The sequence below is a fragment of the Phocoena sinus genome, chromosome 3 (assembly GCF_008692025.1).
Source record: "Phocoena sinus isolate mPhoSin1 chromosome 3, mPhoSin1.pri, whole genome shotgun sequence".
Lineage (NCBI taxonomy): Eukaryota > Metazoa > Chordata > Mammalia > Artiodactyla > Phocoenidae > Phocoena > Phocoena sinus.
In genome coordinates, this window is record NC_045765.1 from 58,301,594 (window position 1) to 58,316,859 (window position 15,266).

Consider the following 15,266-nt stretch of genomic DNA (forward strand, 5'->3'; position numbering starts at 1 on the left):
AACATCTCCAGGGGGCCCAAGAAATGGGCACTGAGGGCACCGCTGCATTAGACCTTGATACAGAAATGTAAAACATATCAGTAAATTTTAGAAAAGGTTTTCAACCAAAGAGCATAAACTCAGTTTGGATGCTTAGCTGGGTGGGGCTTCAATGAGCTGATCAGCTCAGCCCACACCTTCCTGCAGGGCCCAGCTAGCGTGAGCTGCTCCGGAGACGCTGAGTGAGTGCAACCCTGCTGTCCATGCTGCCCACAGCCGGCTCCCTGGATTACTTGTTTATGGAAGTCTTTTGTTTCTTTCTTCTCCTCTGGGGAATGTTCCCTTAAGCCTGGAAGCCTTCTGGAGAAGGACTAGAAGGAATGGAAATGGTGTTTGTAGAAAGGCCCCAATCAAAAATCCCTTTTCAGATGCCCATCAATCAGACAGGGTCTGAGTTTGGGTCCTTGATTAAAAGCCATAGAAACTTATTTAGAAACTTCAGCAGAAAGAGAATTTTATAGAAGGCAGTGGGGACACTTGCAGGATCTAAGTAAAGGCTGAAGGGTTTGGCATGGAATATTCAACTGCAAATTGGGGGACACGTGCCCTGGATTTACTACCACATCATGACTGCACACTATGGAACGCAGTAATTCCCCAGAGGAAAGTGGGGTGCTCTTAAGAATGGATTATGTGTGGAGAAAAAACCAAGCAAAAGCCACACACACTCAGGATGGCATGTTTAGGCCCCAACTGTGTCCAACCTGGAATCCCGAGGAGGGTCCCGGCAGTGCCCACCTACCTCCAGGGCTGGAGATGGTGGATGAAAGGCAGACTCTCTTTGCTCACACTGCAACTCAACCATACGCTTAAAAGCCCTCTGTTTGTAAAGCATGCCTTTCCCTTTTGATCTGATGACTTGGACTAGATACAGTTTTTCTGTTTTGGTCTCTATGATGCCTCTGCTCTCAACTCCCCGGCTGCCCCTCCCCCAGCCACGGCAGAGGGGGATCTGATCAGATACTGCAGGGCTGTGGCAGATGGTCTGTCACACAGGCATCCAGTGCCAGTGAGAGGAAAGGCTTTTATCTCCTTGGCTGTCTTGGCTCACTTGAACCTGGGGGAGCGGCTTTGGGACGAAAGGAAACAGCTGGCACAGCAGCTGGATTGACAGCAGAGCATCTGAGAAGGGTCAACGGTTTGCCTGGATTACACAGTGCAATTAAACATACTTACAGTTTTACAGAGCTCAAAACAAATCCCCCTGTTACTGACCTAGTAGCTGGGGTTTAACAGACTTTAATGAAGCTTCCCGTTGCCTCTGCCAGGCAGTCCTCTTCTTATACCCTAAACTGATTTATTTCTCATTCATTCTTCATACGCTATTCCTCAGGAGCACTGATGGATATAGAATTTTCCAGATTTTTTTTAGGTTGAGCCATTCAAGGAAATGGATATAGTCCCTATGACTCTTGTGTATTTAAATACAAATACTACATATACAAATATATACTAAAGTATACTAAAATACTATACATACAGATAAATACTAAAAATACACACACACACACACAAGAACACAATCTTCTCACTTTGGCTCGACCTTTTCATTCTTTTGAGCTTCTGAGACCTTAAGTCCAAAAAGGGCTGTAGGTGAGTTGAATATTAAAAAGGAAGAGTATGAAGGTATAAGAATTCCATTTGACAAATGTTCATTTTACCCATGGTGTGTGAGAGATTATGAAAAGCACTGAAGAGGTTTTGAACAATGAACTAGACATGTTTCTTCCACGAGGGCACTCATGGTATACCGTACAGAATAAGAAAAACAACAACAAAAATATCAAACACTGATAAGAGTACTCGCTGTCCCCAAGGCATTCTGCTAAATGGTTTCCTTTACACACAGCAAAGCAGTAAATGTGCTAAAAACAACCTGATGAGGTACGTAATGCCTGGACTCCTGACCATGGTGCTATGCAGCCTCCCTACAGACAGCAAGACGGACAGAGCAACTGGAGAATGAGGGCAGCAACGAGGAAGGGACGATGGGGTGGTGGGAGGGGAACACTTCCCGCTGGAGCAATCAAAACAGTCTTCAAGGAAGAGGCAGCAAATGGCTTGAGTAAGGTTTCAAAAGGTAGAGACAAGGAAGGGTAAATCAGGCTCAGTATGAGGACACACCAACACACAGAGACAGCTGCATGGGCTGTGGGACAAACAGCAAGTCCACAGGTGTGGTGGAGCAAAGGCAGGCGAGACTGGAAAGAGAAGTTAAGAAGAGGTTCCACAGACCCTTAAGAGCTGGCTGGCGAGCTAGGACTCTCCTGAAAGCAAGAGGGATCTTCAAATGTGGAGGACCAGGATGTGAGCGGCACCGTGGGGAGACCGACCCAGCAGACTGATGGCCAGGCTGGGACAACCAGTGAGGGAGAGAGGTTCCAGCCAGACGATGGGGGAGAGACTTCGGGAGAGCAGGAGAGCACCAGCAGCAGGGCAGTGCAACCGACTGGCTGGAGAGGTGGGATTCCAACGGGACTGGAATCTGAGATGCTGCTAATAAAGAGAGGAAATATGGGAGGAGGAGCAGGTCTGATGGGAAAGAAAACAAGTCAGGCCTGCGGTACCAATAGGAAGTGACCGGGAGTTGTCCTTTCTGTACCTGGACATGAAAGTGAGTCCAGGAAGTGCTGATGGGGGATCCATTTCAGGGAGGAGATGGCTGAAGCTGGGAGTGCAATTGGATGCCTAGTGAAACTCCTGTCCTGTAGTTAACATCTACAGTCTCTTGTCCACAATTCTGAAAGGCAAAGAGTTCTGAAAACAAGCCCGTTTATTTATTTACTTATTTGTAGTCACAGGCAAACTCACTTGCCACAAAAGACGTGAGACTTCTTACCATCTCTACTTATCCCACTGAGAGTAAGAAGTTATACATTTTGCTGAAGAAATATTCCTGCATTTGATCATTGTGTGCTGTCCCAGGCCCCACCGAGGAAGCTACATCATAAAGCATATACAGTACAGATACCCTGTTACCTTTCTAAAATCCCCCAAATTGTGAATTCTAAAGCACACCTGGCTGCAAGATTTCTAGGGAAGAGATTTTGGGAATGTAACTTACTTTCTGAAAACAGCAAGTGGAGAAATAATTCTAATATCTAATTCTGAGGGCTAACTCTGTGATCAGAGCACTTCTAAGTACTTTATTTTGATTTTCATAATAATCGTCCAAAGTAAGAACCATGATCACCTTTATTCTACAGATAAAGGATCTGAGGGTCAGGTAGGTTAGCTGTAAGACGCAGAGATGATACTGATCCCAGGCAGGCTTATTCCTAAGGCTGTGCTCTTTACCACTACAGCATTCTGCCTCCAAATTACTTTGTAAAACTATTTAGAAATAAATCAAATCAATCCCTGTTTAGATTAGCGAATAGCAGGGAACAAACGCCTTTTACTGCATTTCCACAAATGACACAAGGGTATGGTTCAGCCAGGTTAGTCTCTCATTTACATTCTGGCAAAGCAGAGGGAACAATATTAGAGGACAGCCCAAGTAAGATGTTTCTGTGTGGGCCCTACAGTCCCAATACACAGTTTTCCATAGTTTTCCTTGCCAGGTAAAGAAGCTGGGCATTGAGTCAGCAAAGCAGAGCTGATAAGAGCATAGGCTTATCTGGGGTCAGACTACTTTGGTTCTACCACCTTGTAGTTTGCGATTCTAGTCAAATTAATTAACCGCTTGGAGCCTCAGTTTTCCCAGATTAATTAAAAACTATACCATAGACTCACTAGATGATTTAAGTGCACTAACGCTTACAAAGCTTTTGGCAGAGTGCCAGGCTAATAGTGACTCCTCAATAGGCTTTGAATTTTTGTAATTGGCAAGACTCCTGCAGGGTGAGAGCTCCTTGTGGGAATTTCTGACAACCAGTAAGCTTTGTGGATTTCCCTGAAGGTAAAGTTATTATTTGCCAAGTGTCATTCTATTCTCTTCCCGCTTTTCTGAGCTTCACCGACATCAGTCCAATTTAAGGATCCTTTCCAATTCCACAGTCAAAAGACAGACTGATTTAGGTCTATCTGTGAAAAGTGTAAACCCTGACTTGGAAAGATGCTTTCAGCTTGGTTATTCTCCAGTGTTTTCTCTGGCTGTGTAGTCAGTTTGACACATGACTGTATCCACCCTAGGACTTTGGATTCAGCCCTGAGAGTGAGCTGAAGTGGGCCTGCCTGGAGCATCAGAACTAAGCCTAATGTGTATCGTCCCACCTCAAGTGGATACCCGTATAGTCTCTGGGCATGGAATGGAATTATATTTCTGCTCAATCTTATTCCTAAGGTACATTCTGTATTGGAAAGGGAGGTTGGGCTTTGTCCAAATTCTATTTAGTAATGATGAAGTTCATCACATGCTTTACACACAGTAGATATTCAATAAGAGTCAGAAGGCACAAGATGTGACCAATGAGCACAAAATGGGGTTGATCCAGAAGTTTTGTGCTTTGCAGCCCTGGGTTACCATGGTAATACATTCCGTGGACAGTAGCTGGTCATATGTTAAGTGACACTGGTCTTCTCTGATCAGAGTAGGTTGTTTCTCGTTCAGGGAAAATTAATCGTCGCTGAGTCTGTTTTCCTTGTTTGGCTCTCCACTTACTTCCAGTCTGCAGTATGGCTAACTTGGCTTGGGGTGCTTGCCTTGATTCTGACACAAAGAAGGAAAACAGAAGAATCCAGCAAACAGTTAATGGAATGCTTGGCAAAGCAAAATTAGGGCTTATTCATGCAGCAGGGTAGCTGATAATTGCCTTTATTATTCTAGGCTAGACTGAGGTCATTGTCTGATGAAACTGGACAATTTGAAAAGTGGGGGAAAATGAACACAATTTAAGTTTATTTAGACACAACTTCTGTATTTTTACTTTTTTATCAACGTTTGGCTTTTAGTAAGAGGGAACAGGAAAAAAGAGAGGAGATACGGCTTCCCTGGTGGTGCAGTGGTTGGGAATCCGCCTGCCAATGCAGGGGACACGGGTTCAATACCTGGTCTGGGAAGATCCCACATGCCGCGGAGCAACTAAGCCCGTGTGCCACAACTACTGAGCCTGAGTGACGCAACTACTGAGGCCCGTGTGCCTGGAGCCTGTGCCCTGCAACAGGAGAAGCCACTGCAATGAGAAGCCTGTGCACCGCAACGAAGAGTAGCCCCTGCTCGCCGCAACTAGAGAAAGCCCATGCGCAGCAACGAAGACCCAACACAGCCAAAAATAAATAAATAAAATAAATTTAAAAAAGAAAAAAAAGAGAGGAGATGAAGCAGAGTGATAAATAAGGAGGCATGTATTAAGGAAAATAATCTTTGACACATTAAATAATTCTTTCATTCGAAATAGCAAGTGGTAGAAAAGCAAATAAACATAGATAACTTTAAATCCGTACAAATACATCCTATTTTATTCCTGGAATCTAGCAGAGTGATAGTTTTATGACACTGTCATTTAATTGTTACATGTTGCACTCCCAATTCTGGCCTCTCATACTTCATGAATATCTACCTCTGGCATAAGAAAGGGAAGGGAGGAAGGGAGGGAGGGAGGGAGGGAGGGAGGGAGGGAGGAAGGAAAGGAAAGGGAAGGGAAGGAAGGGTAAAAGGAGGGAGGAAGGGAGGGACGAAGGGAAGAAAACTGCATGTCTCATGGCTCTTCCTACAGTGAGTAAGACTCGGTGAACCAGAATTCAGTTAATCAGATTCTCCTCTACTTCCCACCTTAATTAATCATTTTGGCTACAGTCATTCTTAATTCTATCATCCCTTTCCTCTCCTCCATTCCATTGATACTCAAATCTTGTCAATTCTACCTCAAATACGTTGAGTTTAAGAAAAAAACTTTGAGGGCTTCCCTGGTGCTGCCGTGGTTGAGAATCCACCTGCCAATGCAGGGGACACGGGTTCGAGCCCTGATCCCAGAAGATCCCACGTGCTGCAAAGCAACTAAGCCCGTGTGCCACAACTACTGAGCCTGCACTCTAGAGCCCGCGAGCCGCAACTACTGAGCCTGTGTGCCACAACTACTGAAGCCTGTGTAGCTAGAGCCCGTACTCTGCAACAAGAGAAGCCACCACAATGAGAAGCCCGTGCACCTCAACGAAGAGTAGCTCCCACTCACCGCAACTAGAGAAAGCCCACACGCAGCAACGAAGACCTAATGCAGCCAAAAATAAATGAACAAATTTATTTTAAAAAAGAGAAAGAAAAGAAAAAAAACTTTGAGAATAGCCCCTTGAGGCCAGAGTTCATGACTGATTCATCTTCGTATCTCTCAGCACATAACGCAGCCCATCTCACCTCACCAGCTATCAATACCCGTGTTATTTATCACATAAAGATTTTAGGGAAGGTCAGTGTACATTTAGTTCCTTCTCTGCATTGGGAGAGGTATGTCCTCCGACTGGATTTTCCAGCACCTGTGTGACCCTAGGTAAGTGCCGTCACTACACTGTAGTGATGGTCACCACAGCCTTCTATGATGCTCAAGGATACTAGACCACTCCCCCCTCAAAACTGCCGCTGGTGGCCAAGAAGCCCTGTTTACTGTGCTTTGAGACCTTCAGCTATCTCTTTTATCATGAGAACTCTGTCAAAAGCAAAGGCCATAACCCAAGCCACACTTTCTTAAGAGGGAGAAAAAGGAAATTATTTGCTATGGTAATTGAAAAGTCTGAAGAATGGTGATAAGGAAAGTATAACCACAGGCTTGTCTGAATTCAAGTGCTAAAACCATGTCACTGAAATCTGTCCCTCTCTGTCTCTGTATCTCTTTGTTACTGTCTCTACCTCCATGTGTCTTTTTCCTCCCATTTTCTCCCAATGAGTACTCTCCAAGTAAAGGCCAAGATAGCCACGAGAAACTCCAGGCTGGAGCAACTATGGTAGAAAGAGAATCTCTTTCCCAAATGTTCCAGCCAAAGTCCCAGGTGTGACTCTCACTAGCCTGGGGAAGTCACCTGTTTATTCTTTAACCAATCACCATAGCCAGAGGCATTTGGTCCTGTGCCCATTCCTGGGGCTGGGGAGAGGGCCAGCCCCATAAAACCATATGAGCTGAAAATGGGGCGAGGTGATTCCTGAAGTGAAAGAGGGGTACTGGCACAGGGCACCAGAAATTGTCTCCCACAAGGCCCTTCGTGATATCACCAGCTAATGAACAGTGACCAGTGGACTCCTGACCACAGCCTCAGTTCTTTCCTCGACCCCCATCACCAACATTTTGAAGCTGAATACAGCTGCGACGATGACCCTCCCCAGCTAGTCCCAGAAAAGGAGGAAAAATTCCTCAGAAAACTATACTTTTCCCAGAAGGACTAAAGACAGGCAGGACTCTGGGCCTATGCTTGACTCATCAGGTCAGTCCCCTGAACAAGTGTCTTTGAGTTCTGAAGGGATGTGTGCTGTGCTGCTAATACCCCCACTCAGCACCAAGGCACTCATTCCTGCCTGACAGCACACAGCGGAGTCTCTCTGGGACTTGCCTTTGGGCAAATGGAGCTGCCTTATCCAGGGTTAAGTCACTATCTGGCCAGGCCCACATTCAATGACAGGGTTATGAAGGTCTGGCTTTCTGGCCCCAATGCAGGATGCTCTGAAGCACCTCCCACTCCAACCCTGGCTCCAGAACTCGCTGAGGGCTTTGTCACAACTGCTTTGCTATTTAACTTCTCCCTCTGTCCATCTTGCTTCTCTGTCCCTGCCCTGAACCCAGGGACTGTTCCCAAGAGCACTCCCCAATAATTCTCCTGCACACAGATCTCAAAGTCTGAATCCCTTTCTGGGGGATCAACTTAAGACAGATTATGTAGCATCTAAAAACGTATGCTATTGAAGCAGGATGGTTTTGTCAGTAAAAACTCAGACTTTGAAATCACACAATCCTAGTTTCAAATTTGCCACTTACTAGCTATGAGAGTTTAGGCAAGTTACTTAACCATTCTTGTCTTCATATCCTCATCTAAAGGATGGGGATGTTAATAACACCATCTCCCAGGATGGATGGGACTTTTAAGGGAAATATTTGTGTATAAAGTGTTCAGCTTAGGATCTGGCATTAGGAAGGGGCCAGTGTGTAACTATTATTATTTTATAATCCTCTAGTGTAGCTAATTAATATGACTTCAATAAAGATATGAAAAGGTACCAATGGTCAATATCTAGTGTTGGCAAAGGTTCAGTGACCAGACAGCTGCTCACACTGCTTGCGAGTCTGAAACTGAAGTCCAATTCTCTTTCTGGAGGGTAATTAGATAATATATATAAAAAGCCCCTAAAATGCCAATAATATTTGACCCAGAAAGTCCAATTAGAAGCATTTTCTCTAAGGAAATCATCATTGTGTGACCGCAAATTGATAGTCTGGGTTATTTATATCAGTACTTTTAAACAAAAATCTGGGGCCCCTCCCCCCGGCGCGCCGGCCTGGCTCCCCTCCCCGGCCCCGCCCCGACAGGCGGGCTGCCCTGAGGAGGCGGGGAGGGGAGGGCTGGGCCGGCCGGCGGGCAGACGACGACGCCGAACTTCTGCGCGGCCCCCAACTGCACGCGCAAGAGCTCGCAGTCGGACCTGGCCTTTTACAGGTTCCCGCGGGATCCAGCCAGATGTCAGAGGTGGGTGGAGAATTGTAGGAGAGCAGACTTAGAACACCTGATCAACTAAATAAACATTATCGATTGTGTGCCAAACACTTTGAGACGTCTATGATCTGTAGAACTAGCCCTTATAGGACAGTTCTTCGAGATAATGCAATACCAACAATATTTGATCTTACCAGCCATTTGAATAATCCACACAGTAGACACAGAAAACGAATAAAAGAATTGAGTGAAGATGAAATCAGGACACTGAAACAGAAAAAAATTGATGAAACTTCTGAACAGGAACGAAAACATAAGGAAATAAACAACAGCAATGCTCAGAACCCCAGTGCAGAAGAAGGGGGTGAAGAGCAGGGTGAAGACATTTTACCTTTAACCCTTGAAGAGAAGGAAAACAAAGAATACTTAAAATCTTTATTTGAAATTTTGATTCTTACGGGTAAACAGAACACACCTCTGGATGGACATGAAGCTGATGAAATCCCAGAAGGTCTCTTTACTCCTGATAACTTTCAAGCACTGCTGGAGTGCCGTATCAATTCTGGTGAAGAGGTTCTGAGAAGGCGCTTTGAGACAACAGCAGTTAACACATTGTTCTGTTCGAAAACACAGCAGAAACAGATGCTAGAGATCTGTGAGAGCTGCATCCGGGAAGAAACCCTCAGGGAAGTGAGAGACTCTCACTTCTTTTCCATCGTCACTGACGATGTGGTGGACATAGCGGGGAAGAGCACCTGGCTGTGTTGGTGAGGTTTGTTGTCACAACCTGAGAGAGGAATCTGTGGGCTTCCTGCCTTATGAAGCTGATGCAGAAATTCTGGCTGTGAAATTTCACACAACGATAACTGAGAAGTGTGGATTCAACATGGAGTACTGTCGTGGCCAGGTTTACATTGTGTCCAGTGGATTTTCTTCCAAAGTGAAAGTTGTTGCTTCTAGACTTTTAGAGAAATATCCCCAAGCTATGTACACGCTCTTCTCTTCCTGTGCCTTAAATATGTGGTTGGCAAAATCAGTGCCTGTTATGGGAGTATCTATCGCGTTAGGAACAATTGAGGAAGTTTGTTCTTTTATCCATCGATCACCACAACTGCTTTTAGAGCTTGACAATGTAATTTCTGTCCTATTTCAGAACAATGAAGAAAGGGGCAAAGAACTGAAGGAAATTTGCCATTCTCAGTGGACACGCAGGCATGATGCTTTTGAAATCTTAGTGGACCTCCTACAAGCACTTGTTTTATGTTTAGATGGTATAAAGAGTGACACAAATGTTAGATGGAATAACTGTAGAGCTGGCCGAGCATTTGTACCCTGGAGTGTAGTAACAGATTTTGATTTCATCGTTACCATTGTTGTTCTTAAAAATGTTCTATCTTTTACAAGAGCCTTTGGGGAAAATCTTCAGAGGCAAACTTCTGATGTCTTCTTTGCAGCCAGTAGTTTGGCTGCAGTGCTGCATTCACTAAATAAAGTGATGGAAAATATCGAAGTTTATCATGAATTTTGGTTTGAGGAAGCCACAAATTTGGCAGCCAAACTTGATATTCAGATGAAACTCCCAGGGAAATTTCGCAGAGCTCAGCACAGTAACCTGGAATCTCAGCTAACCTCTGAGAGTTACTATAAAGAAACTCTAAGTGTTCCAACAGTGGAACACATTATTCAGGAACTGAAAGATATCTTCTCAGAACAATACCTCAAAGCTCTTACATGCTTACCTCTGGTACCCTCAGTCATGGGACAGCTCAGATTCAATACATCAGAGGAACATCACGCTGACATGTACAGAAGTGATTTACCTAATCCTGACACACTCTCTGCTGAGCTGCAGTGTTGGAGAATCAGGTGGAAACACGGAAAGATATAGAACTTCCATCCACTATTTATGAAGCCCTTCATCTGCCAGACATCAAGTTTTTTCCTAATGTTTATGCATTGCTGAAGGTCCTATGTATTCTTCCTGTGATGAAGTTTGAGAATGAACGTTATGAAAATGGGCGAAAGCGTCTCAAAGCATACCTGAGGAACACTTTGACAGACCAAAGGTCAAGTAACTTGACTTTGCTTAACATAAATTTTGATATAAAACACGATTTGGGGCTTCTCTGGTGGCGCAGTGGTTGAGAATCTGCCTGCCAATGCAGGGAACACGGGTTCGAGCCCTGATCTGGGAAGATCCCACATGCCACGGAGCAACTGGGCCCGTGAGCCACAACTGCTGAGCCTGCGCGTCTGGAGCCTGTGCTCCGCGACAAGAGAGGCCGCGATAGTGAGAGGCCCGCACACCGCGATGAAGAGTGGCCCCCACTTGCCACAACTAGAGAAAGCCCTTGCACAGAAACGAAGACCCAACACAGCCATAAATAAATAAATAACTTAAAACACGATTTGGATTTAATGGTGGGTACATATATCAAACTCTATACAAGTAAGTCAGAGCTTCCTACAGATGATTCAGAAACCATTGAAAATACCTAAGAGACTTTTAAAATAGGCTTTCTCTTATATTTGATATTTGAAAAAATCTGTAAGAAATTTGAAAATATCTTACAGAAAAGTTGTAAGGTGTACGTAGGCCACTTAATCACTGAATACCTTGACCTGTAGGCCTCCCATTGAGTACATTAGTCATTGATAATCTTCCTGTTTAAATGGCCCGTTTGAAGTCCCATGCTTTGGAGACCTAACTACTCTTCCAGAAGATAGCATTGAAAGTACCATGTTACACTCTGTGTGATCTCTGCTAATGGTACTTTGAAATTGTATTAGTTAAGTCATTTTAGATATAACATTTGTCACTGTGGATCCAATTGTCAGGTACTTAGTTATCAGTTCTTTGAAGAAATAAACTTTGAGGAGGAGGTATGGGAGGAAGGAATACATTTTATAAAACATTACAGTGAAGCTCATGACTGACCTTTGAATAGTAGGAGTTTTACGTATGCTGTTAAAAATCTGTACGGGACCGTTAAAATGATCAGACTGTAAGAGAAACGTGTGAGCACACCAAGCAAGGATTTCAGTGTAGATTTTGCCTTTAACAAATGAAGTTGAAGGAACAAGTTATAGTTAAAGTTTGAATGGAAGAGCTTGCCATTGTTGTTCCACATCTGATTGTTGCTGTTTACATTCCTTTATTGAGCCTACATCTTTATAAGCTTTTTGACAGGTATATGTTGAACACTTCTGTTTCATGGTCAAGACAGGATCAGAGACCATAGATACTGACAACTGATTTGTCTGTCTTCTTCTGTCTTTTTCCATGACTGTATCTACTGCCTCACCTTGATTTACAAGCAAAACCTAGAAAGCCTACAAAAATAGTGCTTATCTAGGAATAATATAGAAAATATTGCTGTTATTTTTGGTGAAGAAAATCAATTTTGTATAGTTTATTTCAACCTAAATAAAATGTGAATTTTGTTTAAAAAATATCTGGGAATTACCTAATGTCAAGTAACAGAGAACTGTTTCAATTATAATATATCCTTATGATAAAATAAAATGCAGCTATTAAAAATATGCTGTAGAAACAAAGTTAATGATATGTAAATAAATTCATGACAATCATGACAAACAACACTCTTCAAGACCCTGAGTAGCCAAAACAATCTTGAGAAAGAAGAATGGAGCTGGAAGAACAATGCTCCCTGACTTCAAACTATACTACAAAGCTACAGTAATCAAAACAGTCTGGTACTGGCACAAAAACAGACATATGGATCAATGGAACAGGACAGAAAGCCCAGAAATAAACCCCCACCCACTTATGGTCTATTAATCTATGACAAAGTAGGCAAGAGTATACAATGGAGAAAATACAGTCTCTTCAATAAGTGGTGCTTGGAAAACTGGACAGTTACATGTAAAAGAATGAAATTATAACATTCTCTAACACCATACACAAAAATGAACTCAAAATGGATTAAAGACCTAAATGTAAGACTGGATAGTATAAGACTCTTAGAGGAAAACACAAGCAGAATACTCTTTGCCATAAATCGCAGCAGTATTTTTTTGGGTCCATCTCCTAGAGTAATGGAAATAAAAATAAAAACAAACAAATGGGACCTAAGTAAACTTAAAAGCTTTTGTACAGAAAAGGAAACCATAAACAAAATGAAAAGACAACCTATGGACTAGGAGAAAATATTTGCAAACAATTCAACCAACACGTGATTAATTTCCAAAATATACAAACAGCTTATACGACTCAATATATATATTAAAGAAAAAACCCAATCAAATATAGGCAGACCTAAACAGACATTTCTCCAAAGAAGACATACAGATGGCCAACAGGCACATGAAATAATTAGTATCACTAATTATTAGAGAAATACTAATCAAAAGTACAATGAAGTATCACCTCACACCAGTCAGAATGGCCATCATTAAAAAGTCTAAAAATAATAAATCCTAGAGAGGGTGTGGAGAAAAAGGAACCCTCTTCATCCAATTTTGATGTCTCTGTTAAGCCTCCCATGAGCAAGGAATCCATGCACTGCCTCTGTAATTCCCTTGGCACAGGAGCATCCCTCGCTGCAGCATGGGGAGTGGCGTTGGGGCTTTAGACTGAGATAAGCAAGAAAGAAATCTGACGCTCCAGTTTAGCCACAAAAACAGCCATCCGGGAAGGAGGGGAAGACGGCGGAAGAGTAAGACACGGAGATCACCTTACTCCCCACAGATACACCAGAAATACAGCTACACGTGGAACGACAACTACAGAACACCTACTGAACATTGGCAGAAGACCTCAGACCTCCCAAAAGGCAAGAAACTCCCCACGCACCTAGGTAGGGCAAAAGAAAAAAGAATAAACAGAGACAAAAGGATACGGACGGGTCCTGCACCAGTGGGAGGGAGCTGTGAAGGAGGAAAGGTTTCCACACACTAGGAAGCCCCTTCGCGGGTGGCGGAGGGGGGAGCTTCGGAGTCGCGGAGGAGAGCGCAGCAACAGGAGTGCGGAAGGCAAAGCAGGGAGATTCCCGCACAGAGGATCGGTGCCGACCAGCCCGAGAGGCTTGTCTGCTCCCCTGCCGGGGTGGGCGGGGCTGCAAGCTGAGGCTCAGGCTTTGGTCGGAGCGCCGGGAGAGGACTGGGGTTGGTGGCAAGAACACAGCCTGCAGGGGTTAGTGCGCCACGGCTAGCCGGGAGGGAGTCCGGGAAAAGTCTGGACCTGCCGAAGAGGCAAGAGACTTTTTCTTCCCTCTTTGTTTCCTGGTGCGCGAGGAGAGGGGGATTAAGAGCGTTGCTTAAAGGAGCTCCAGAGATAGGCGCGAGCCGCGGCTAAAAGTGCGGACCCCAGAGACGGGCATGAGACGCTAAGGCTGCTGCTGCAGCAACCAAGAAGCCTGTGTGCGAGCACAGGCCACTCTCCACAGCTCCCTTCCGGGGAGCAGGGTCCCGGGATCCAGAGACAACTCTCCCGGGAGAATGCATGGCGCGCCTCAGGTTGGTGCAACCTCACGCCGGCCTCTGCCGCCGCAGGCTCACCCTGCACTCCGTGCCCCTCCCTCCCCCTGCGGCCTGAGTGAGCCAGAGTCCCTGACACAGCTGTTCCTTTAACCACGTCCTGTCTGAGTGAAGAACAGACACCCTCAGGCGACCTACACGCAGAGGCAGGGGCAATCCAAAGCTGAGCCCCTGGGAGCTGTGAGAACAAAGAAGAGAAAGGGAAATCTCTCCCAGCAGCCTCAGAAGCATCGGATTAAAGCTCCACAATCAACTTGGTATACCCTGCATCTGTGGAATACATGAATAGACAATGAATCATCCCAAATTGAGGAGGTGGACTTTGAGAGCAAGATTTATGATTTTTTCCCCTTTTCCTCTTTTTGGGAGTGTGTATGTGTATGCTTCTGTGTGAGATTTTGTCTGTATAGCTTTGTTTCCACCATTTGTCCTAGGGTTCTATCCGTCCATTTTTTTCCTTAATATTTTTTACTTCAAAAACTTTATTATATTTTATCTTACTTTATTTTACTTTATCTTCTTTCTTTCCTTCCTTCCCTCATTCCTTCCTCCCTTTCTTCTTCCTTCCTTTCTTTCTTTCTTTTTCTTTCCTTCTTCTCCTAATTCTTTCTTTCTACTTTTATTCTGAGCTGTGTGGATGAAAGGCTCTTGGGGCTACAGCCAGGAGTCAGTGCTGTGCCTCTGAGGTCGGAGAGCCAACTTCAGGACACTGGTCCACAAGAGACCTCCCAGATCCACATAATATCAAATGGCGAAAATCTCCCAGAGATCTCCATCTCAACACCAGCACCCAGCTTCACTCAACGACCAGCAAGCTACAGTGCTGGACACCCTATGCCAAACAACTAGCAAGACAAGAACACAACCACACCCATTAGCAGAGAGGCTGCATAAAATCATAAGTCCAAAGACACCCGAAAACACACCACCAGACATGGACCAGCCCAACAGAAAGACAAGATCAAGCCTGATCCACCAGAACACAGGCACTAGTCCCCTCCACCAGGAAGGCTACACAACCCACTGAAACAACCATAGCCACTGGGGACAGACACCAAAAACAACAGGAACTACGAACCTGCAGCCTGCAAAAAGGAGACCCCAAACACAGTAAGATAAGCAAAATGAGAAGACAGAAAAACACACAGCAGATAAAG

The 15,266-nt window shown here is 44.5% G+C and overlaps 1 protein-coding gene across 1 annotated transcript in view; it reads left to right on the forward strand.

The window, feature by feature from the left end:
* Positions 1-11,109, forward strand: part of LOC116751032 (52 kDa repressor of the inhibitor of the protein kinase-like) — a 73,077-nt gene extending 61,968 nt beyond the window's left edge. Inside the window, 6 exon segments of the mRNA XM_032626515.1 lie at positions 8,505-8,672; positions 8,675-9,349; positions 9,352-9,387; positions 9,390-10,484; positions 10,487-10,713; positions 11,008-11,109. Of these exon segments, the coding sequence (XP_032482406.1) occupies positions 8,505-8,672; positions 8,675-9,349; positions 9,352-9,387; positions 9,390-10,484; positions 10,487-10,713; positions 11,008-11,109 (2,303 nt within the window).
* Positions 11,110-15,266: the final 4,157 nt, after the last annotated feature.